This window comes from Lygodium microphyllum, chromosome 25 (assembly GCF_053477565.2).
Source record: "Lygodium microphyllum isolate KBCC chromosome 25, Lygodium_microphyllum_v1.1.10, whole genome shotgun sequence".
Taxonomy (NCBI): Eukaryota; Viridiplantae; Streptophyta; class Polypodiopsida; order Schizaeales; family Lygodiaceae; genus Lygodium; species Lygodium microphyllum.
Window position 1 is genome coordinate 107,754,068 of NC_141159.1, and position 25,853 is coordinate 107,779,920.

The window sequence follows — 25,853 nt, forward strand, 5'->3', positions numbered from 1 at the left end:
AAGAAGAAGGATAGTTCTTCAGGCTCTGACTCAGATTCAGAGAGACCGAAGTGCCCACACTGTGGGAAAGGGACACATCCCGAGGAGAAGTGCTGGAAGCAGTACCCTCACCTTCGTCCGGGAGCGAAGGGTGGATCTCCATCGGAGCCTTCTTCTACCTCTACACCAGCTGTTACCCATGAGTCAGTGTTCCTTCATATCCATGCTTTGGAGGATCTGAAGAAGGCTGTATATCCTGTGAAGATCCCGAAGTGGCGGTAGAAGAGCTCGTAGAAGACGAAGGCACATCCACCAAAGGGGAAAGGGAAGCCGAAGGAGGAGGAATAGGGGGGGTGCTAAGGGTGATCCTGGAAGGAAGTGAAGGGAGAGAAGGTGGGGGGGGGTCCGTCAATGATGAAGAAACATCGGAAATAGAACCATCAATCGGATCCTCAGAGGCCGAAGCCTCATCAAAGATCACATCCCTGCTCACCTCAACCTGCCGCGTCGTCGGGTCGTAGAGCCGATATCCCTTCGTGGTCGTACAGGATCGTGAGGAGCTCCTTCAGCAGCAGTCTACATCGACGGACTTCATCGACATTGGCATTCCTCTTGCCATCCCCGGATCCATTTCTTCTTCGGCCTTCAGCCACATCCAGGATCTGAGAGGGGGTGTTAGCAGTCATGTTTGTCATGCCTTGTCATCTCCTGCCTGTGAGCCTCAGTCTGAGTCAGACGAGGACTTTAGGAGCTCTGACTTGTCTATCACTTGTTTTGACGGAGGAGGTAGCTCATTCTAGAGCACTCAGATGTGCATTTCCCGGGGCAGTTTCTGCATTCATCAGCCTGCCTCACCTGCCGGACATTGTCCGCCCTTTCCGGGATTTTTCTGAGCATTCCTGGCATTTTTACCAGCATTAAATGCTGGTCAGATCAGCATTAAATGCTGGTCGGACATATTTATGGCCTCAAATTTCAGGTCGGCCAGTTTGTGGGTTTTTTGGCTATTTATAGCCATTTCCCACTTGGCAGTCAGTTGTATTATCAACTTCCCTCCTTCTTTGGCAGGTGCACACTCCGACTCCGTCATCTTCCTTCGTCTTCGGTGCTGCCATCATCATCAGCCTGTTCTGGTGCCCTCACTGACGCTCCGGGCTGCGTGCAAGGACTGATCAGTCCATTTCAGTGTATTCAGCATTCATTTCAGTCAGTGCAGATTTTCTTCCTTCATTCTCTGCTTTCTCTCCTCTCCTCCGTGTTCGTATTTCCTCTTCCGTTGCGCACTCTCACATGGTACGCGCAACGGAAGAGGAAATACGAACACGGAGGAGAGGAGAGAAAGCAGAGAATGAAGGAAGAAAATCTGCACTGACTGAAATGAATGCTGAATACACTGAAATGGACTGATCAGTCCCTGCACGCAGCCCGGAGCGTCAGTGAGGGCACCAGAACAGGCTGATGATGATGGCAGCACCGAAGACGGAGGAAGATGATTTGTCTCGACACTCATCTGAACGGAGGCGTGATTTCTATCACGAGGACCGTCGTCCGGAGTCTATTCCTCTTTCCCGTCCCCCTTCTATTCATGTATCTCGGCGATTCCCTTCCAGTGGGCCGAAGATCCAGCCTTTGGTACCCCCTGTACAGGTACCCGTACTTCCTCAGCTGCCCAAAGAGGACCGGTTGGATGGCTCCAACTTTTCTCTATGGTCCTGCAAGGTGGAGTGTATCTTGGACTCCTTCGATCTTTGGGAGCTTGTTTCTGTTTCTATTCCCCGGCCTCAGGTGGATCCTGCAGATGGGACATCTATGGATCGTGCAGCATTATGGGATCGGCTCAATTCTAGAGCCAGATCTTTCCTCTTTCTGAGTTTGCAGGATTCTGTCCTTGTTCATGTTCACAGGTTGAAGATTGCAGCGGACGTGTGGAGAAAGCTCGCGTCTCTCTATCAACAGAAGACGTTTGCCCACCGGATATCTCTTGAAAAGAAGTTGCGGATGCTCGCTATTGATGATAGTCCTTCCATGAAGGACCACATCAACAGATTACAGGATATGAGGGATGAGCTTGCATCCCTCGGTCGGACGATATCTTCTGAAGAGATGGCTATGATTCTTTTGACTCAGCTGCCATCGCCTCGGTTTGATGTCTTCTACACCAGCCTTCTTACATCGAGGACCCGTGAGAAGCTTCTATGGGAGGAGCTATCCCCGCTTGTCTTGGAGCATGACGAGCGACTCAGAGAGGTCAGTGCTAGTGGATCCGACTCCACTAGAGCCTTTGTTGCAGGTTCGGGAGGACAGAAGAAGAAGAAGAAGTCAAAGGCTAAGAAGAAGGATAGTTCTTCAGGCTCTGACTCAGATTTAGAGAGACCGAAGTGCCCACACTGTGGGAAAGGGACACATCCCGAGGAGAAGTGCTGGAAGAAGTACCCTCACCTTCGTCCGGGAGCGAAGGGTGGATCTCCATCGGAGCCTTCTTCTACCTCTACACCAGCTGTTACCCATGAGTCAGTGTTCCTTCATATCCATGCTTTGGAGGAGGATCCTTCTTCCGTGGCTGCAGTGTCTTTTGCGCAGCCTTGGTTAGTGGACAGTGGTGCTTCGAGTCATATGACTCCCCGAGGTGATTTGTTACAGGATCTCCGTCCATCAGAGGGTTCAGTCACTGTTGGTGACATTTTATCGGTGCCTATTAGTGGTGTTGGCACATTGCCTTTGTTTACCGACCGACCTTCGAGCTTCCTTTTACAGGCCCTACATGTTCCGGACTTGGGCCTTTCACTCCTCTCAGTTTATGGCCTTACAAGGCTTGGCACACGAGTGATCTTCACCGAGCATGCCGTTGTTATTGAGGATTCTCTTACAGGAGCTGTCTTATCTACAGGTTGGCAGGAGAGCGGGCTTTATAGGCTCCATTCCCCTTCTTTGATGCAGGGTCCTCCGAGGCAGTCTATTGCTACACTCGTTCCCGCTAGTGCACCTTCTATTCCACAGGTTTCTTCCCATCCCCCACCTTCTCCTCCGGTGGTTCCCTCGTACCCCCCATCCCTTTCAGAGGGGGACGATCTCGGTGATGCGGCTGTGGATTCCCTGGCCCCTAGTGTTTTAGAGGGGGATTCCCAGGATCGTGAGGAGCTCCTTCAGCAGCAGTCTACATCGACGGACTTCATCGACCTTGGCATTTCTCTTGCCACCCCAGGATCCGTTTCTCCCTTGGCCTTCAGCCACATCCAGGATCTGAGAGGGGGTGTTAGCAGTCATGTTTGTCATGCCTTGTCATCTCCTGCCTGTGAGCCTCAGTCTGAGTCAGACGAGGACTTTAGGAGCTCTGACTTCTCTATCACTTGTTTTGAGGGAGGAGGTAGCTCATTCTAGAGCACTCAGATGTGCATTTCCCGGGGCAGTTTCTGCATTCATCAGCCTGCCTCACCTGCCGGACATTGTCCACCCTTTCCGGGATTTTTCTGAGCATTCCTGGCATTTTTACCAGCATTAAATGCTGGTCAGATCAGCATTAAATGCTGGTCGGACATATTTATGGCCTCAAATTTCAGGTCGGCCAGTTTGTGGGTTTTTTGGCTATTTATAGCCATTTCCCACTTGGCAGTCAGTTGTATTATCAACTTCCCTCCTTCTTTGGCAGGTGCACGCTCCGACTCCGTCATCTTCCTCCGTCTTCGGTGCTGCCATCATCATCAGCCTGTTCTGGTGCCCTCACTGACGCTCCGGGCTGCGTGCAGGGACTGATCAGTCCATTTCGGTTGATGTGGTCCTTCATGGAAGGACTATCATCAATAGCGAGCATCCGCAACTTCTTTTCGAGAGATATCCGGTGGGCAAACGTCTTCTGTTGATAGAGAGACGCAAGCTTTCTCCACACGTCTGCTGCAGTCTTCAACCTGTGAACATGAACAAGGACAGAATCCTGCAAACTCAGAAAGAGGAAAGATCAGGCTCTAGAATTGAGCCGATCCCATAAGGCTGCACGATCCATAGATGTCCCATCTGCGGGATCCACCTGAGGCCGGGGAATAGGAACAGTAACAAGCTCCCAAAGATCGAAGGAGTCCAAGATACACTCCACCTTGCAGGACCATAGAGAAAAGTTGGAGCCATCCAACCGGTCCTCTTTGGGCAGCTGAGGAAGTACGGGTACCTGTACAGGGGGTACCAAAGGCTGCATCTTCGGCCAACTGGAAGGGGATCGCCGAGATACATGATTAGAAGGGGGACGGGAAAGAGGAATAGACTCCGGACGACGGTCCTCGTGATAGCGATCACGCCTCCGTTCAGATGAATGTCGAGACAAAAGCTCATCATCTGAGTCATCAAAACCTGTAAACTGATGATAAGACATCTTCCAATCTGCAAAATACCAAACACCAAAGAAAACTGTGCCGATGCCGAAGAATGACCACTAGAAGGGTCAGCAACCACCAGAAGAACCACCAAACTCCAGGAAATCAGGTCGCCTATCACCAGGAGGTGAAAATGCAGCTGTGTAGGGCACAAAATCCGGAGGGAAAGTTGCCAGGCACCAAAACGCAGCCTGTAGTGGAGTCGCCCAGCTGAAGAGAAGGCCGCCCAGCTGAAAACGCAAGTAGACAGGGGCTGGTTGATGACGTGGCAGCCTCTGGAAGGGGCTGATGCAGCAAACGCAAATATTCAGACCACCTGGAGGGGCCGCCTGGCTGTTGGAGAGAAGGGGGGCAGCAACAGATGATAGGTGTGGTGTCTCTCCAGTCGATGAAGACCTCCGTGCTCTCAGTTTGGCGATGATACCATGTGAGAGTGCGCAACGGAAGAGGAAATACGAACACGGAGGAGAGGAGAGAAAGCAGAGAATGAAGGAAGAAAATCTGCACTGACTGAAATGAATGTTGAATACACTGAAATGGACAAATCAGTCCCTGCACGCAGCCCGGAGCGTCAGTGAGGGCACCAGAACAGGCTGATGATGATGGCAGCACCGAAGACGGAGGAAGATGACGGAGTCGGAGTGTGCACCTGCCAAAGAAGGAGGGAAGTTGATAATACAACTGACTGGCAAGTGGGAAATGGCTATAAATAGCCAAAAAACCCAGTGTCTTCTGCGCAGCCTTGGTTAGTGGACAGTGGTGCTTCGAGTCATATGACTCCCCGAGGTGATTTGTTACAGGATCTCCGTCCATCAGAGGGTTCAGTCACTGTTGGTGACATTTTATCGGTGCCTATTAGTGGTGTTGGCACATTGCCTTTGTTTACCGACCGACCTTCGAGCTCCTTTTCCCAGGCCCTACATGTTCCAGATTTGGGCCTTCCCCTCCTCTCAGTTTATGGCCTTACGAGACTTGGCACACGAGTGATCTTCACTGAGCATGCCGTTGTTATTGAGGATTCTTTTACAGGAGCTGTCTTATCTACAGGTTGGCAGGAGAGCGGGCTTTACAGGCTCCATTCCCCTTCTTTGATGCAGGGTCCTCCGAGGCAGTCTATTGCTACACCCGTTCCCGCTTGTGCACCTTCTATTCCACAGGTTCCTTCCCATCCCCCACCTTCTCCTCCGGTGGTTCCCTCGTACCCCCCATTCCTTTCAGAGGGGGACGATCTCGGTGATGCGGCTGTGGATTCCTTGGCCCCTAGTGTTTTAGAGGGAGATTCCCAGGATCGCGAGGAGCTCCTTCAGCAGCAGTCTACATCGACAGACTTCATCGACCTTGGCATTCCTCTTGCCACCCCAGGATCCGTTTCTCCCTTGGCCTTCAGCCACATCCAGGATCTGCGAGGGGGTGTTAGCAGTCATGTTTGTCATGCCTTGTCATCTCCTGCCTGTGAGCCTCAGTCTGAGTCAGACGAGGACTTTAGGAGCTCTGACTTGTCTATCACTTGTTTTGACGGAGGAGGTAGCTCATTCTAGAGCACTCAGATGTGCATTTCCCGGGGCAGTTTCTGCATTCATCAGCCTGCCTCACCTGCCGGACATTGTCCACCCTTTCCGGGATTTTTCTGAGCATTCCTGGCATTTTTACCAGCATTAAATGCTGGTCAGATCAGCATTAAATGCTGGTCGGACATATTTATGGCCTCAAATTTCAGGTCGGCCAGTTTGTGGGTTTTTTGGCTATTTATAGCCATTTCCCACTTGCCAGTCAGTTGTATTATCAACTTCCCTCCTTCTTTGGCAGGTGCACACTCCGACTCCGTCATCTTCCTCCGTCTTCGGTGCTGCCGTCATCATCAGCCTGATCTGGTGCCCTCACTGACGCTTTGGGCTGCGTGCAGGGACTGATCAGTCCATTTCAGTGTATTCAGCATTCATTTCAGTCAGTGCAGATTTTCTTCCTTCATTCTCTGCTTTCTCTCTCCTCTCCTCCGTGTTCGTGTTCTTCTTCCGTTGCGCACTCTCACATGGTATCATCGCCAAACTGAGAGTACATGGAGCTGAGTTTTACGCGGGAGAACACCCACAACTCTGCGTTTGCTGGTCAAGACGTCTCCAACAGCTGAGGCGTCATCCTCTGCACCATCTCCTTGATCAGGGCGGCCTGTTTTGGTGTCAACAAATTTGCGTTTGCTGCTGGCGCCTTCTCCAGTGGCTGCCACGTCATCACCACCCTCTACCTGCCTGCGTTTACAGCCTGGGCGGCCCTCCTCCAGCTGGGCGACACCCTTCCAGCCTGCGCCTTGCTGTTCTGGCTGTTGTTCCTTCGTCCGGCGGCTCTTTTCCTGCTGGCGACTTCTTCCCAGGCTGCGTTTTCAGGCAGGCGGCTGTTTTTCTGTGGTGATTGCATCGTCAGCATTTGCACTTGACATCATCCTTGCGTTCTGTGCAAGGCGGCCAGCTCAGGAGCTTCTGGTGTTTGTGTTTCGGCACCGGCAACCTTCCCTTGTTGTGTTTTGGTGTTTGCAGATTGGCAGATGTCTTCTCATCAGTCTACAGGTTTTGATGGCTCAGATGATGAGCTTTTGTCTCGACATTCATCTGAACGGAGGCGTGATTTCTATCGCGAGGACCGTCGTCCGGAGTCTATTCCTCTTTCCCGTCCCCCTTCTATTCATGTATCTCGGCGATCCCCTTCCAGTGGGCCAAAGATGCAGCCTTTGGTACCCCCTGTACAGGTACCCGTACTTCCTCAGCTGCCCAAAGAGGACCGGTTGGATGGCTCCAACGTTTCTCTATGGTCCTGCAAGGTGGAGTGTATCTTGGACTCCTTCGATCTTTGGGAGCTTGTTTCTGTTCCTATTCCCCGGCCTAAGGTGGATCCCTCAGATGGGACATCTATGGATCGTGCAGCCTTATGGGATCGGCTCAATTCCAGAGCCCGATCTTTCCTCTTTCTGAGTTTGCAGGATTCTGTCCTTGTTCATGTTCACAGGTTGAAGACTGCAGCGGACGTGTGGCAGAAGCTAGCGTCTCTCTATCAACAGAAGACGTTTGCCCACCAGATATCTCTCGAAAAGAAGTTGCGGATGCTCGCTATTGATGATAGTCCTTCCATGAAGGACCACATCAACAGATTATAGGATATGAGGGATGAGCTTGCATCCCTCGGTCGGACGATATCTTCTGAAGACATGGCTATGATTCTTTTGACTCAGCTGCCATCGCCTCGGTTTGATGTCTTCTACACCAGCCTTCTTACATCAAGGACCCGTGAGAAGCTTCTATGGGAGGAGCTATCCCCGCTTGTCTTGGAGCATGACGAGCGACTCAGAGAGGTTAGTGCTAGTGGATCCGACTCCACTAGAGCCTTTGTTGCAGGTTGGGGAGGACAGAAGAAGAAGAAGACGAAGTCAAAGGCTAAGAAGAAGGACAGTTCTTCAGGCTCTGACTCAGATTCAGAGAGACCGACATGCCCACACTGTGGGAAAGGGACACATCCCGAGGAGAAATGCTGGAAGCAGTACCCTCAACTTCGTCCGGGAGCGAAGGGTGGATCTATATCACCAGATCAGGCTGATGATGATGGCAGCACCACCACGGGGGAGGAGTGTTGGAATCTGCAAGAAGACAACTGACCAAGTGGGGAGGGGGGCTGCCAATAAATAGGCAACGGACAAACCCTAACCCTAACCCTAAAATGGGCGCAAACCCTAAAAGTGCCCTAAAATGGGCGCCCCACAACAGTGACCAAAAAGTGGCCGGGCAGCCAGTGGCTGCCCACTAAATGAGGCCAAAAAGAAATACACATCCTAAGACAGCCAGTCAAGAGTGACTAGCCTCCCCCATCATAACACATGACAGACATGTCAGAGCTCCTAATGTCCTCGTCTGACTCAGACTGAGGCTCACAGGCAGGAGATGACAAGGCATGACAAACATGACTGCTAACACCCCCTCTCAAATCCTGGATGTGGCTGAAGGCCGAAGAGGAAATAGAGCCTGGGGTGGCAAGAGGAATGCCAATGACGATGAAGTCTGTCGATGTAGACTGCCGCTGAAGGAGCTCCTCACGATCCTGGAAAGCCCCCTCTAAAACACTAGGGGCCAGGGAATCCACAGCCGCATCACCGAGATCGTCCCCCTCTGAAAGGGATGGGGGGTACGAGGGAACCACCGGAGGAGGTGGGGGATGGGAAGAAACCTGTGGAATAGAAGGTGCACAAGCGGGAACGGGTGTAGCAATAGAATGCCTCGGAGGACCCTGCATCAAAGAAGGGGAATGGAGCCTGTAAAGCCCGCTCTCCTGCCAACCTGTAGATAAGACAGCTCCTGTAAGAGAATCCTCAATAACAACGGCATGCTCGGTGAAGATCACTCGTGTGCCAAGCCTCGTAAGGCCATAAACTGAGAGGAGGGGAAGGCCCAAGTCCGGAACATGTAGGGCCTGTGAAAGGAAGCTCGTAGGTCGGTCTGTAAACAAAGGCAATGTGCCAACACCACTAATAGGCACCGATAAAATGTCACCAACAGTGACTGAACCCTCTGATGGACGGAGATCCTGTAACAAATCACCTCGGGGAGTCATATGACTCGAAGCACCACTGTCCACTAACCAAGGCTGCGCAGAAGACACTGCAGCCACGGAAGAAGGATCCTCCTCCAAAGCGTGGATATGAAGGAACACTGACTCATGGGTAACAGCTGGTGTAGAGGTAGAAGAAGGCTCCGATGTAGATCCATCCGTCGCTCCCGGACGAAGGTGAGGGTACTTCTTCCAGCATTTCTCCTCGGGATGTATCCCTTTCCCACAGTGTGGGCACTTCGGTCTCTCTGAATTTGAGTCAGAGCCTGAAGAACTGTCCTTCTTCTTAGCCTTTGACTTCGTCTTCTTCTTCTGTCCTCCCGAACCTGCAACAAAGGCTCTAGTGGAGTCGGATCCACTAGCATTGACCTCTCTGAGTCGCTCGTCATGCTCCAAGACAAGCGGGGATAGCTCCTCCCATAGAAGCTTCTCACGGGTCCTCGATGTAAGTAGGCTGGTGTAGAAGACATCAAACCGAGGCGATGGCAGCTGAGTCAAAAGAATCATAGCCATATCTTCAGAAGATATCGTCCGACCGAGGGATGCAAGCTCATCCCTCATATCCTGTAATCTGTTGATGTGGTCCTTCATGGAAGGACTATCATCAATAGCGAGCATCCGTAACTTCTTTTCGAGAGATATCCAGTGGGCAAACGTCTTCTGCTGATAGAGAGACGCTAGCTTCTGCCACACGTCCGCTGCAGTCTTCAACCTGTGAACATGAACAAGGACAGAATCCTGCAAACTCAGAAAGAGGAAAGATTTGGCTCTAGAATTGAGCCGATCCCATAAGGCTGCACGATCCATAGATGTCCCATCTGAGGGATCCACCATAGGCCGGGGAATAGGAACAGAAACAAGCTCCCAAAGATCGAAGGAGTCCAAGATACACTCCACCTTGCAGGACCATAGAGAAAAGTTGGAGCCATCCAACCGGTCCTCTTTGGGCAGCTGATGAAGTACGGGTATCTGTACAGGGGGTACCAAAGGCTGCATCTTCGGCCAACTGGAAGGGGATCGCCGAGATACATGAATAGAAGGGGGACGGGAAAGCGGAATAGACTCCGGACGACGGTCCTCGCGATAGAAATCACGCCTCCGTTCAGATGAATGTCGAGACAAAAGCTCATCATCTGAGCCATCAAAACCTGTAGACTGATGAGAAGACTTCTTCCAATCTGCAAACACCAAAACACAACAAGGGAAGGTTGCCGGTGCCGAAACACAAACACCAGAAGCTCCTAAGCTGGCCGCCTTGCACAGAACGCAAGGATGATGTCAAACGCAAATGCTGACGATGCAATCACCACAGAAAAACAGCCGCCTGCCTGAAAACGCAGCCTGGGAAGAAGTCGCCAGCAGGAAAAGAGCCGCCGGACGAAGGAACAACAGCCAGAACAGCAAGGCGCAGGCTGGAAGGGTGTCGCCAAGCTGGAGGAAGGCCGCCGAGGCTGAAAACGCAGGCAGGAAGAGGGTGGTGATGACGTGGCAGCCACTGGAGAAGGCGCCAGCAGCAAACGCAAATTTGTTGACACCAAAACAGGCCGCCCTGATCAAGGAGATGGTGCAGAGGATGACGCCTCAGCTGTTGGAGACGTCTTGACCAGCAAACGCAGAGTTGTGGGTGTTCTCCTGCGTAAAACTCAGCTCCATGTACTCTCAGTTTGGCGATGATACCATGTGAGAGTGCGCAACGGAAGAGGAAATACGAACACGGAGGGAGAGAGAGAGAGAAAGCAGAAAATAAGGAAGAGAAATCTGCACTGACTGAAATGAATGCTGAATACACTGAAATGGACTGATCAGTCCCTGCACGCAGCCCACAGCGTCAGTGAGGGCACCAGATCAGGCTGATGATGATGGCAGCACCACCACGGGGGAGAAGGAGTGTCGGAATCTGCAAGAAGACAACTGACCAAGTGGGGAGGGGGGCTGCCAATAAATAGGCAACGGACAAACCCTAACCCTAACCCTAAAATGGGCGCAAACCCTAAAATGGGCGCAAACCCTAAAAGTGCCCTAAAATCGGCGCCCCACAACAGTGACCAAAAAGTGGCCAGGCAGCCAGTGGCTGCCCACTAAAAGAGGCCAAAAAGAAATTCACATCCTAAGACAGCCAGTCAAGAGTGACTAGCCTCCCCCATCATAACACATGACAGACATGTCAGAGCTCCTAATGTCCTCGTCTGACTCAGACTGAGGCTCACAGGCAGGAGATGACAAGGCATGACAAACATGACTGCTAACAGGATCCACCTTTGGGAAACGAAGCATGATGTATTTTGCCAAGTACATAACTCTCACATACATTATGAGTAGGTGCTTTCAACGGAAGGAGATCAAGCACTATTTTTTTTGCTTCTTAAACGAAGCAAACTACCATAATTAAGATGACCAAATTGAGCATGCCATAACTTAGTGTTTTGTAGCTATTGATTATGTGTGGGAAAATAGCTCAGTTGGTCAGAGTGTTGCTTTGTCATATTAGAAGCACCCATAATGGTGGCATCAATCTGTATTGCATCCTCTAATGCTCTCCATTCATATAAGATCATGCTAATAGAGGCCATTGTACAATGTGCCAATGACAATGAGGACATCCCCATCACTACTGTCATAGTCACTGTATCGATCCATGTGGAATTCTACCACAAAACCAACACATGCAATGGCCAAAAGTTAAAGCAAGTTTTTATTTGTGCCAAGTACATACTAGACCTTTTCAAGCATGGTATCTATTCCAATAATGGGAATCTGTCCAATGCCTTGCATTGCATATGATGCATTATTTGCACATACAACTAATACCTCCTTTTCTTCACTTGCATATGATACAAACAAGTCATGAAAGGATGCTATGTGCTTGGAAGCACCGCTATCAGAATACCATGTGTTGCTGTTTGCAGCCATTGACAAGCCATGTGTATGTGAAGAAGGATCATATGAACTAATACCTCCTTTTGTACACTTGCATATGATACAAACAAGTCATGAAAGGATGTTATGTGCTTGGAAGCACCGCTATCAAAATACCATGTGTTGCTGTTTTCAGCCATTGATAAGCCATGTGCATGTGAAGAAGGATCATATGAACAATGCACATCAAAATTATAATGTTCAAACTTGCTAAATGTGCTATTACATCCTTCATTCTTGCTGAATTTTCAACAATACTTATGCTTGATTGTTTCCTTTTCTCACTTGCAAATTTTTTTTTCATTCCTTAAGGACATGCCCCTTTTTTATGCAATAATTGCATCTCTTTTTCTTAGCGCCCTCATCCTTGGTACTTGAGGAGTTTGTGGAAGAAGATGATTTGCCTTTATCCTTTGAGTTTGTATGAGAGTGCGCAATGGAAGAGGAACACAAAGACAGAGAGAAGGGAAAAGAGAGAGACAATAGAAGAGAAGAGAGAGTGAAGTGATAATTTGCACTAAATCTAAAATGAATGGTGAATACAGGAGAGAGAAAATGGTTTGATTAGTCCTTGCACGCAGCCCACAGTATGAGTGAGGGCGTTCGATGAGATTGAAGACAATATAGTATCAGAGAGTATGTCGGAGATGGAGTATGCTCAGCAATCTACAGAAGAGAGAAGGATCTGTCCCACAGCCAAGTGATCAGCCATAAATAGCTGAACTAAACTAGATGATGTGTTGCTAAACTGGTCAACTGCATTAAATGCAATCGACAACAATAAAATAATGCAAAAAATGCTATCGTGGCCACTTTTGAGGAAAATCGCAATATCTTGGACAAGAATTGCTGGATGGAAGATGCAACACTTATTGGCAAACATAGGAAATGCACATAGCTGTGTATAAGTGGAATAAATGCACATAGCTGTGTATAAGTATAAAAAAAAAGAGTCAAAGCTCCATTGTCTGTGTCAGACTCTGATAGAGCTCATAACTAGGAGATGACAGACTGGCATAGACTGTGTTCCAATGTCTCTTTCTCTCTCTCTCTCTCTCTCTCTCTCTCTCTCTCTCTCTCCTCTCTTTGCTCACTCTTTGTCTTGGTCATATGCTTTCACACCACATCACTCTGACATGGTATCAGAGCATTAAAGGATTGACGAATGGGTGGATCTACTTGAAGAGGAGTTTGCAACGCGACATAAGGTTGCATTTTTAGCGTTCAAGGGCGAGCATGAGGGCTGTGCATAAGAACAAGGGTGAGGCAAGCATGGGCGTGCAAAAAAAGAGCAGAGTTGTTGAAGTTGTTGCTCATTTTTGCTGTTTGAGAAGGAAGAAGGCTGCGATTTTACCTTTTCATCGTCTTTGATGGGCGAAGGAGTGGAAGAATGGAGAAGAGCCCTACCATGCTACTTCACATAGTTAGAGGGGGCTGCTTTTTGTGTTTTGTGCAGGCATTTTAGGTGAAGATGTCTTCTGAGGCTGAGATAGAGTTTCAGGCAATCATGTATTGGAAGGTGCCCATGTTACCAGCTCTTCCATCAGATCAAAAGCTCGATGATGAGAACTACTGCATTTGGCAGTTATGATGCTTGCCATTTTGGAGTCCTATGATTTGGTGGAGCTTGTTACAGAGGCTATCCATTGTCCTTTGAGAGATGAGTCTTGAATCTCTACAAGTGATAAGTTGGAGTTGGCAAAGGCTCAGGCACATTGGGACAAACTAAATGCTCGCATTTGCTCGTTTTTATTTCTCTGATGCACTAAAGCTATGATCTTCTATATAGAGTATTTGACGGTGGCCTGGGAGATATGGTTGGAGCTTGATCAGATGTATAATCAGATGATTGTCATGAAATGAGTTTCTTTAGAAGTGTTGATGAGGACCATGAGTGTCAAAAAGTCATCTTCTATACGGGAGCATATCAACAAGTTGAGGCAGCTTCAAATGCAAGTGCAAAACGCAAGGAAGGTGATCATTTCTCAGGACATGATGATAACTCTTCTTTCACAATTACTGCCTTGTTTTAGTGGTTTTTATTCTGCCTTGATTGCCTTAGGGCGGTTGGAGACTCTTCGTTGGAAGGAGTTGGTTCCTATGGTCTTGGACTAAGAGGAGCAGCTGAAATGGACCGAATGCTTCTAAATCAGAGGCATTGATAGGTTAGTTCTCTCAAAAGAAGGGAAAGGATCAAAACAAGGAGGTGGAAAAATCAAAGAAGGACAAGGAAAAGGAGTCTACAAGTCATTGAAAGGACTACTCGGACAAGGAGAAGGAGAAATCTTCCAAGAATTCCGGAATGGTGGCTGCTCCCTCATCATTTACTTTGCTCCACTTGGAGGTGGTTGAGGCATCAACCTTGAAGGCCTTTGATGCTGCATTGATGGCTCCATTCACTCGAGAGTGGATTGTTGATAGTGGTGCGGCATGCCTCCTGGCACATGACTCCTTTTACAACGGATGTTGCTCGTTTGCAGCCTTTGCATGGATAGATTCTCATTGGTGATAGTTCTTCTATCTATTCAAGGATGGGGTAATATGTATCTTATTCTAGATGGGCAGCGTGGTGCCCATATATCCAAGGTGCTTTATGTGGTGGCCTTGGGATACCACTGCTTTCGGTACACAAACTTTGTGCCCTCGGCATCTTGGTTGAGTTTGATATGGATTCCTTTCGGATTGTTGTAGACCAAGTGTTCCAACCCCTCAACTGCAAAACCAATGGGCTGTTGTACATATACTTCCTCATGAAGTTCCCCATGTAAAAATGTAGTTTTAATATCCAACTGATGCACAGCCCATCCATAATGAGCAGCCAAAGCAACCATAGACCTGATGGTTATCATACGGGAAGTGGGAGCAAATGTCTCCTCATAGTAAATGCCTTTTTTCTGTGCATATCCTTTAGCTACAAGCCTTGCCTTGTATTTGTCAATGGATCCATCTGCATTCCGTTTCAGCTTGTAGACCCATTTTGTTCCAATGGCTTTCTTCCCAAATGGCAAAGACACCAAATCCCATGTTTGATTCTTAGTGATAGAATCCAATTCAGCTTTCATTACTGCCATCCAATGCACACTCTGTTGTGCATCCTCAAAACATTCAGGCTCTTCTTCATCAAGGGTGCTTGTTGCCATAACAAACTCCATGGTATGTGCAGTATCATGCATACGAGCTTGCCTTCTAGTACGACCAGCCATGGGTGCATCTGGATGATTATCTTTCATAGTCTGTAAATACCATCTAGGCATTTGTCTTGCCTCCTGATTGTGCATAAGCTCTTGCTGAATTTCAGTTTCAGCACTTTGCTGAATATTCAGATCAGCCTATGGCTGATTTTCTGCATTTTCCAAAGGAGTAGTTGGCTGAACATTGAGTTCACTTGCTGAAACTCTAGTTGAATCACCAAATGTAATGGGCAGCAGCCCTTCAAATACATCACGGGCAGCTTGATATGTGTCTAAACCAGCCAGGGACAATTCTGATTTTTCATCAAATAGTACATCTCTATTGACAAACACCTTTTTCGAAACAGGATTATAGAGTCTGTAGCCTTTGCTCTCATTGCTATATCCCATTAAAATGCACTTAACAGCCTTGTTATCCAACTTTTTTCTGAGTATCTTTGGAATATGTGCATATGCAAGGCACCCAAAGGTACGAAAGTGTCCAACAGAAGGTTTCCGGCTGTTCCAAGCCTCAAAAGGTGTAATTTTCTTCAAAGCTTTGGTGGGGCATGTGTTCAAAACATGGCAAGCACACATGACGGCTTCCATCCAGAAACTGTGAGGCAAGCTCTTTGCCTTCAGCATACATTTGGCCATCTCCATGAGTGACCGGTTCTTTCTCTCTGCAACCCCATTTTGCTGTGGAGTATAAGCAGTAGTGTACTGATGGACAATCCTCTTCTACTTCAAAAAGGAATTCAGCATAGAGGACATGTATTCCCCTCCTCGGTCTGAACGGAGGGTCTTAATTTTACAACCAGACTGGTTTTTAACAAGTGCAATAAAAGCCAAGAATGCATCATATACTTCTGAATTTTTGACCAAAGAGTAGACCCAACAAAATCGAGTAAAGTCATCAATAAAAATCATAAAATAGTAACATCCTCCCAATGACTTTGTCTGCGTAGGTCCACATACATCTGAATGCACTAACTGCAACCTGGTTGTTGCTCGAAAAGTAACATCACAGGAAAACAAAAAACGATGCATTTTTCCCAAAATACATCCTTCGCACAAGTGCTCAAGAGGTATCTCCAGTAGAGGTAATCCATCTAGCATTTGCGTACGCTGTAAGAGCATCAAGCTGCCAAAGTTCACATGCCCCTTTCTAGCATGCCATAACTCTGCCTGTATCATAGCAGGAGTAAGAGTGGATGCCAAATACGTTGATTGATCAACTGAAAGAGCATCCAACTCGTTTAACCCATGACATAAAGTGCATGTCAAGATCAAAGTCATGTGTTCTTTGTCTCTCACCATGCATCGGTCATCATCAAATGTGACTTGCAATCCACAACGTGACGGTATGATACATTGTTGGTACACTGTACAAACTTGCCAACTGGAGCTGCATGAACAGATGCAAATAAATCTCTGTGAGATGTAATATGCTTAGAAGCACCACTGTTAAAAAACCAAGTGCCTGCATCCTCAATAGAGCTGAATGCTCGATTTGCCCAAGAGGTGTCATAACTGCATGTGTAAAAACAATAGTCCCTATCTGCAACAAAGGACGCGGACTCAGTAGCAATGGAAGGAGCATCAGAAACAGACATTCCTGACTCCTTTTTTTTCTCTTTGGCAATGCGCTTTCTGCACTCAGTGATGTAATGGCCTGGCTTCTTGCAATAATGGCATTTGCTCTTTTTGGCTTGTGTGTCCCCTTGTTTTTTATTTGCCTATGATATTCCAGAAGTCGCAGAACTTTGCGGAGCATTCTTTACTTGGCTGCCTTTGCCTTTTTGTCTAGCCATAAAAGCCTGCTCGAAGGCGATAGCATCCACACCACTATTCCTTCGTGTTTTCTCCTCCTCTAGAAGCAAACTGACTAGCTGAAGAAAAGTGATTGGCTGTGTGGCAATCCTCATGGTAAGGTTTAAGACTATATGAAAAGCCAAGTACGAAGGAGGTAATGAGTTCAAAGTGGTAGATATCATCTGTGCATCCGAATAGTACTCATAAACATTAATGAGTTGCTCTCGCAAGTCCTGAATTTTGTTCAAGTGATCGTGAATAGAATCACCTTCGTCTATTTTCAATGTCTCTAGCTCTTTCTTTAAGAAAGAGATGCGAGTCTCATTCTTGCCTGCAAACATTTGCTCCAAAGTTAGCTAAGCTTCTTGTGAAGAAACTGTTGAACGAATGTGGGGGATGATTGATTGCTGAACTACCAATGCAATCGGCGACAAAGCCTGTGCATCCCGTGTATCCCATGCTTTTTGAGCTGCTGTTCTTTGGGGAAGTGGCTAAAGTGGAGCAAGCTGAAGTGCCGGTGGTGCATGTTCTCTTGGAGGAGGAGTAGCTGGAGCCACAACTCCAGGTCGAGCTTCTTCTCCACTGAGATAATCCCAAAGATTTTTGGCTACAAGAACATTCTTCATCATGAAAGACCAAAGTGAATAGTTATTTCCATCCAATCTTTCCTCCTTGGATACATAGGTGAAAACATCTCCTCCCTGATTTGCCATGATTTTCAATTACCAAAAAATGCAAAAGAGCAATGTCGGAGCAAGACTACACTGGAAATCTGAAAATTTCCAAAAATTGCAGGAAATAACTTTCTGCAATTAGTGTACATAGGTGCACTCTGTCAAAACTGTCTGTTATGCACGCAGTCCAACGTGCAATCAGTGTTTAGCAACATTGTACCAGCAAAATCCCTAAAATTTCTTGCCTCGGGTTTGTCAAAATAGTCTGACAGTGACTATATCTGTAGTGCATATGCCAATGTTCCCAAAAAACACAAAAGCCCCAAAAATTTTTGATGAATGTGTCCAGAAATTGCATTTAATGTGTTCCAGACACGTTTGCCGACTTCTGTGTTTGTGGCGTGCGAATCCTGCTTCTAGGAATTGCAGAAAAGTTAAAAAAAAAAAACTAGAAAATTGCACGAAGACGAGTTGATTGGCGGCATTTCAGTCGGGCGCTTCAGGAGTTGACGACATCAGAGGCGCCGCTTCAGACCAACGGGCGGGCAGCGCTCAGCAGGCGGGTGTCACTGGTGAGGGGTGGCGGGAGTATAGACAGGCTGCAGGAGTGGGCAGCACTGTTGCTGGCGAGCAGGAGCTGCAAGAGATATGCTGGACGTCGCAAGTAGCGTGACTGACAGGTGGCGCAACCAGGACAGGGGCGACTCACGCAGAAGCTGCGTATCGCAGCTGGCAGAGATGTCGCTGCAGCTGGCGTTTAAGAGGCCTGGCGGGTGCAGGGCTACTTGCTAATGGACTGGTGGCTGCTGTGGCAAACCTGAAGGTCTGTGTCAGGACTAAGCAAGAAGCTCCCCGGATGCTGAGCGGAGCTGAGGAGAACCTGAGCTGAACAGAGCCAATGCTCTGATACCAAATGTGAGGGAGGACAAGATGGAAGCTCAGCACAGAAAACCAGTAGACAGTAGAGAGTGAAGTAGACACCCAATGCAATAGATTGAAAGAGTGTAAACTGAAAGTACAAGAAGGTACAACCCTTAAACCTTAGGGTTGTAGGGTGGTGTTCACACCCGAACACGGTAAGTGCCCGTAAGTGTGTGCCATAAGCACATACGAAATAATGCCATAAGTCTGGGGAAAAAACCTCTCCTACCGAGAGTAAAAAGTGCCCCAGTGTCCTACTGATCACCGACACTCCTATGTGAGCGTAGGCGTAAGTGAGGTGTGAGTGAAATACCCAACAACATGGATAGTAAGTTGGCCCATTGCATTTGCTTTTGAGACAACTTAGTTCGAGGCGGAAAATATTGCAAAGTTTGACGATCTATCTCTACAATACACTTGACCCTTGGCAAGTAGTATTTCCAAGTTGAAAGAGCATGAATTACAACAAGCAACCTCATAAACTACAATTTTTTTTGGATCCCTTGTAATATTCTACTCTCATATACCACAACATGGCTTTTCTACATAACTACACTGATGTTGTTCCCACATGCATCACAATGAACCACAAAAGCTTTTCAAAGATGTAGCAAAATCAACATTGGATCCAAAGTAAGATCTTCTTTCAGCTTGTCAAATGCTATCAACCCATGTGAAATGAAACACCCTTCTTCTATAGTGCATGAAGGGATGAAGCAATTTCAGTGAATTGACATATAAATCTTCTATAGCGCAAACATACCCCAAAAAGTTGTGCGCATCGTGCAAGGTTCTCAAATGAGGGCAACTGTATTGTAGCACCATAATTTGAGACAGCATGCCCCAAGAAGTGAATCTTCGACATGATGAGTTACAAGAATGAGCATTAGGATGCCAACAAATAATGACTGAGATGCTTGAGTATTCCATCCAATGACAAAATTCCCTCTCTCACCACTGAAAGGGGGAAGGAGAAGTAAGCACCACCTCTCACCCTATCATGTCAATGCTGACGGGGAGAGACATTGATGAAGAAGAGTGAAGTACGTATTCAACTAAAAACCTGTGAAATGAATAACCTCCCCTGTATATGTGAGCAACCGAAGCTATAACGTATATTAACATTTAATTATATTGAATTAATTCCTAATTTTAGTCTCCATTAGTTATGAAGAGTGTGCAATGGAAGAGGAACACGAACACAGAGAGAAAAGGAGAAGAGAAAGGCAATAGGATTGGAAGAGAAATCTGCACTGAATCTAAAAAGAATGCTGAATGCAATGATGGACTGATCAGCACCTGTATGCAGCCCAAAGCATCCATGAGGGCACTGGATCGGGCTGACATGATGATGGTAGCACCACAGACAGAGATGGAGTGTGCAACCTGAAGAAAACACAAGTGGTTTGCCCCACAAAGGCTGCTTGGTATAAATAGCAAAGAAACAACTAAACTGGCCGACCAGCCATAAATGTCCCAAACAATAGTAGTTGGCCTACTGAAACTAGCCGACCCGACCGCAATAAATGCTGGTGAAAATGCTGACACGGCATCCTTTGGGGCAAATCGCAAATGTACAGTTTATGCAGCCCTTGACAAGGCTGGAAAAATGGCTGCCTACTTAGCGTGAACACACCTGACATTAAACGAGGAAGAAATGCACACAAAACTGAATGGGAAAACATAGTTAGAGCTCCAATGTCTTTGTCACACTCTGATGAAGCTCACAACTAGGAGATGATAGATTGACAAGAAATGGTAGGCTAATAGTAACAACGCTAAAAAGGTTTTATTTATATTTTTTGGTACTTATTTCACATGGCAGAACAAATGCTCCCAAATCCCCTATTAGAGCATGTTGTGGCCATTCCAACTTGTCCCATTGATTCTTCGTAAACTCATTTTACTTCAGCACTCTCCACCTTTATTCAAATCGCAAGATGGAGTTGAAGCTTCTCTTAGATCTTTTGAAATTTTGTGTCTGAACATAAGATCAAATGGGAATAATTTTTTCCACTCGTGGAATATGCTCATAATAAGAGAGTGCATAGTTCCATTGACAAGGCATTGTTTGAGATTGTGGAAGGGGGAAAGAAAGTCCTATCCATTTTGCATACAAAGGATAAGATCTTTGACGTTGACAAGTATGTTGAGAATATGGACGAAGCTTATGTAAAATAAAGATAGCTCTCCAAAAGACTCCAACAAAACAAAAGAAGGCACTTGATTATCATTACAAAGCTTTGGCATTTTCAAAGGGTGATTGGGATCTTTTTACACTTTGAAAAGGCCAAGTTAAAGAAAATGAAGGGTAAAGAGTGTCTTTTTCCCTAAATTAGATATTATATTCTAATTATAAGGAATATAAATTAACATTAGGTCCAAATCCCCATATCATTCATAGGTTCAAGTTAAACAATAGGACCACAAAGTTGCTACTAGAGTATAGTAATATATGCTATACTAGAAGCTATCATTCAGAGTTATTTTGGTGTTCTAATTGATAGGAGGAGTAAACCTTTGTAGTAGGAGTTTCCATCCTAATATAGGTAGTGGTTTCAAATAGTAAGTAATGACGGGTTCCACCATCACTGTCAATGCATCAACAAAGGTTGCATTATAACGAAGTGATTAATCAGAGATAGATTGCAACAAATATTTAGATGCTAAAAGACAATATTGATGCTTGAGAAAATGAAGGTCAAGGGTAAAGTTTTCCGTTGCTATGTGGAGAAGTTTCAAAACTATGCACCACTTAATGTGAAATGAACGGAGAAGGATGATTTATAGAATCATCTCATCTCATCTATTACAACTTTACCTTGATGCTTTTCAATTGGAGCCTAGGCTTAATCAAACTTTGTAGTGTAGATGTGGAGGATTGTATGATGCTTAAGAGGGGGTGGTGCTTCTACTTCCTTGGTATAGATATGCTCACATACTTGGAGGTTGTTTGGAGATGTTTTAGATTCCATATGGGCACTTCTATGATCGATTTGTTAGACACCCGTGTTTCTATAGTTATTCTTGGATATTTACTAGTGTAGTGAGTACTGCTTTGATAGTCCTAGATTTGTATAGTTGTGAATCACTGTACACTAGTGGAGTGACTACCATCTTGGATAAATGTACATTGCCAGTACATGTAGCGATAGTATCCTTGGTGACTTGGAAATACGTATGGATAATTGGATAGTGGTATTACATGGAGTAACAACAATGTGCTTGGTTACTTGGAAACATGTATGAATAATTGCACATTGACAATACATGCAATAATGATAGTATGCTTGATTATTGAAAAACATGTATTGGTCATTCCATATGCCGTATTGGAAGCTTGCAATGCTTTATAAAGATAGTATGCCACTAGAATGAGAAATGAACTTACTAGTTTAATTAAATGACATCAAGTGAACTTTAATTTTGGTTCTTGTAGCTCTTGGTATGGTAATCATTGCACTGGACCTCGATAGTGAAGATTTAACACTAGGTATGAAATAGATAAGTGTATAGGCTATGTAGTACAAGGGTAGGGCTAAAGGAACAAGGTGCTATGCAAAACTTTCATTAAATTGAAAGTTTGCATCTTAGAACTGAATTACATTGAATGTTTTTTCTATTAAGCAGCTCATTTAACTTAAGTAATAAAGCATATCCTATGCTTAAGTTTAATCTAGTGAGCAACTCACTTATGATAAATCACCCAATCACTGGTTAGCATCAAATCAAATCTCTACAGGTGGCAGGAAGAGTGGGTGGTACTCCACTTGGGACTTTTTTCACAGTGCAGGAGGGGGGGCGTCTGGCTCTTGACAGAGGGTAGCAGGATGAGGGGATAGCTGTCCTTTCATGGAAGAGGATCCGAGTGATTGGTCTTCAGGGGAAGACATGGCGGGGCTGGATCCTTTGGTCTTTTGGCAGGAGCTCAGGGAGCGGCGCCTCTGGATCTGGGAAGGAAGGCCACTTGATGAGCTGGAGAGGGATCCGGGAGAGTGGCTTTGGCCGGCCACTGTGGTCGCCAAGAAGCCATCGAGGTTCCTGGAGTACACTGCCAGGATTGGGAGACACATATTGATGCAGGAGGATATGGATTGGGTGCCGTCACATAGCAAGCACTAGGCGGAGCATAGCATCACGGAGCCGTTCCGACGAACCTTCTGGCGCCGCCTATGGGACAGCTGGAGGCCGAGGAGGGTATCATATTTTTTATGGCTGGTGGCACATGGAGGCTTGGCGGTGGAAAGCTGGCTTGCCCAGATGCAGGAGGGAGTTTGTAAGCGTTGCACACAACAGTCTATGGAAACCCCAAAGCACTGCCTTTGGTCGTGTGAGGCGGTACAACTCATGTGGAGAGGAGTATGCCGCATCCTTCGCCGCATAGCACCCAGCCTTGGATGTATCTCTTGGGGAGCTTTCTGTTGGCAGGTGGTCAGCTAGGGCCGTCACCTTCTGTATGAGATCGGGATGCAGGATACGATATTCATTATCAAGGCAGGGTCGTGCACAATGGTGGGTTTAGAGGCTCTACCCATCTGCCAGGTACTGAAGCCCACAGTAGACTGCTCTGAGGTATGGGAAATCATAGGGAGTCTTACTGGTTGGCATATTTGGAAGGTGCGGTGTCAGGTGGCTTTCGATGGAGAGAGACTTTCAGTACAGGCAACCTTAGCAGAGCTCTGGACCTCCATCATCCACTCCCTTCGAGGCCGATGGGATCAGGTGTAGGGTGAGTCCAGGGCTCGTTAGGAGCTCCGATGTCATTTCATGCGCACTTGGGGCGGCCAGGACTTGTTCTTCGTGATGCAGGCAGGCAGCCCCAGAGGCGATACACCCCCTCCATGGCTTCTTGCCAGCCCCCATCCCCCCCAGACCGCCTTGAGAGGCTTGTATATATGATGTTTCTGTAACTTTCATAAGCTCCAGCTTGTCTGTTGAGCATGAGTGAGTACTCTGTTGTAATCTCTTTTTATTTTTTATTTTTTATTTTTTTTTGGAGTCATATAATCAACCACATTTTACTTGCAAAAAAAGCATCAAATCAAATTTAAACTTTGATTAAGGAGCAATTGATGACACTTTAGAAAGTTTATTTGGCCACCTAGGGTTACTTTTTCTTATTTGAGTAGCCCATGTTTGGAGATAGCCATTCTTCTTTTCTTTGCTATAGAAACTGTTAATTTTAGCCATGGAACTATGGCTTGAGATCCTCTCTTTTTCTTTGAGATCTCAAGCTTTTGCACCTTGTGGACAACTTTGTTGCAAAGAAAGTGATGTCCTCATAGTTTTATTGTGAGAAATCCCTCTGTTTGTGAGAGGAACAATGTGTGATTGCATGGGAACTATGTAGAACAATGTCAAGGTAAATGCTCCACGAATTGGGTTCAAATGCTGGCTATGATTTTGCACATTTTTGAATGGTCTACAATTGGTTGGAGGCCTACATTCAAGGTAACTATGTCATCCATGGATTAGTTGTGCCACGAGGATCACTGAAATATAGCCATTTGTAACTAGTTTTTAGCATACATCAGTACTACTGAAAGTGGTGCCAAGCTTTGGGGCCAATCAGTGTCAACTGTAGTGCATAAGCATACTACTTTCAGTTGTGTGTGGATTTTTCTTGCTAAATTTATTGTTATGTTGGCAGTTGAACTAAGTGTTTGCTAAAATGCGGTTTATTGCCCTTTGGGTTTCCAAAGGCTGGTTTCACTAAGCCTTGTTAGAGGATGCACATCAATGCAATTTTCATGAGTAGGGAAAATGTTGCCACTAATCATACTTGTTTCAGTGGTACTTGACAAGCTTTCAAAAAATAAGGTGTTTGCTAGGTCATAGCATTGGGTTTTCAAAATGTGTAGAGAGTATGGCTATCTGTAGGCAAGGAGACAAATGCTCCCTCTCCCCATGATAGATTTTGTGTTGAGCTATGCGAACATGTTTCAAGCATTCATATGATCAAAAGCTGGGACTATGAAATTTAGCAACTTGATATCGTTACTTTGCTGATCTAAAAAGTGTGCCCACTCAACAGTATACAGTTCTTAAACGATTGCTTTTGTGTTCAGTTAGATAAAAATGCTTAACTTTTAATGCAGTTGATGAAAGCTGAGACTAGAAAGTGAACATGCTGTTATGATTTTGAGATATCAAAAGTTTTCATTAAGTTGTTTTTTTTCTTCCTCTAAGTTGGCTTGAGCTTGTGTTTGTTGAGATTGATTACAAGTGCTTTTCTTGTGGCAAAGTTTTAACCTGGGACAGCACTAGTATGATGATTTTACTACCTTTGAGTGAAACTCACAATGATGTTGGTGTGATGTTGACTTGATGGTGCTTGTAAACAGATGGATCCCGAGCTTTCAAGGACTGTAATAGTGTCCACAAAGCTGGACACAAGAATCCCACAATTTGCCAGGTCTGCTGATGTTGAACTATTTCTCAGGCCCCCATCTCGATTATTAGATGGAAACATATTGGGTGATATCCCATTCTTCACTTCTGTTCCATCTGGAAGAGTTGGCAATAGTCGGGATTCAGTGTACAGGTCAAATGATCAATTCCGAGAGGTAGGGCGAGGTCATGCATACAACGTTTCTTTTCTCCTGTGAAGCTTCTGCTTTCTTGTGTTTGCTGATATTAAACACTTCTTATGGTTTCCTTTTGATGTGGAAAAGGCGATGTCATGAGGTTACACTTTCAATTTGTGTTTTTACAGAATAGTTTTGGTTTTTAACTTGCTCTGTTATATTCTCTAGTCAGTAGACACAACCGTGGTTTTTTTAATACCTATGTCCAGATAATGTTTTATACTTTTCTGTAGGCTGTAAAACACACAACACTATTTGGAGTTATCATTCATTTTAAGAAGCTGTGGCTAGACTTTTCTTACTTTGCCAATTTATTGATTTTTTCAATGTAATACTGATCATTCAATGGAAATAAAGTGATACTTTGTTATGTGCATGTGTGCATGTGTGCATCCTTGTATACTTGCTCGAATGGTCATGTATGTATCTAGGTAAGATGGTAGGTGTGTGATGTCTAGCTGGGTGTGGACCTTTGACCATGTTAGACAAGCCAATGGTAGAATGATGGGTACAGATAATGCCATGCTTATTACTCATTTTCAGTTGGAGACTGTAGCTCCAAAGGAAGATTAAGAAGCAGAGAAGGTAGTTGAAACAGAATCAACTGTAGTGAATAGTAAAAATAGCACCATAGGTAATTCCAAAACAGCTTGAAGTAAGTACTAAGAGTTGGAGATAGCTAGAAGGGGAAGACAGTCGAGTTACATTGAACATTGAACATTCAACAGGTAATCTTCTTGATGAGATGGTCTCTTCTCGGAGGTTGAGTCACAAGCCAGTATGATGACTGGACAGTCTTCAGTACTTTTGCTCCAAATATCCAAGATTTAAGATGGGGTGTTA

General features: G+C 46.0%; 1 protein-coding gene across 1 annotated transcript in view; it reads left to right on the forward strand.

The window, feature by feature from the left end:
• LOC148014602 (dynamin-like protein ARC5) overlaps positions 1-25,853 on the forward strand; it is a 94,280-nt gene that overhangs the window by 13,509 nt on the left and 54,918 nt on the right. Inside the window, exon 4 of the mRNA XM_087666488.1 lies at positions 24,768-24,989. Within this exon, the coding sequence (XP_087522614.1) occupies positions 24,768-24,989 (222 nt within the window). The remainder of the gene's footprint in view (positions 1-24,767; positions 24,990-25,853) is intronic.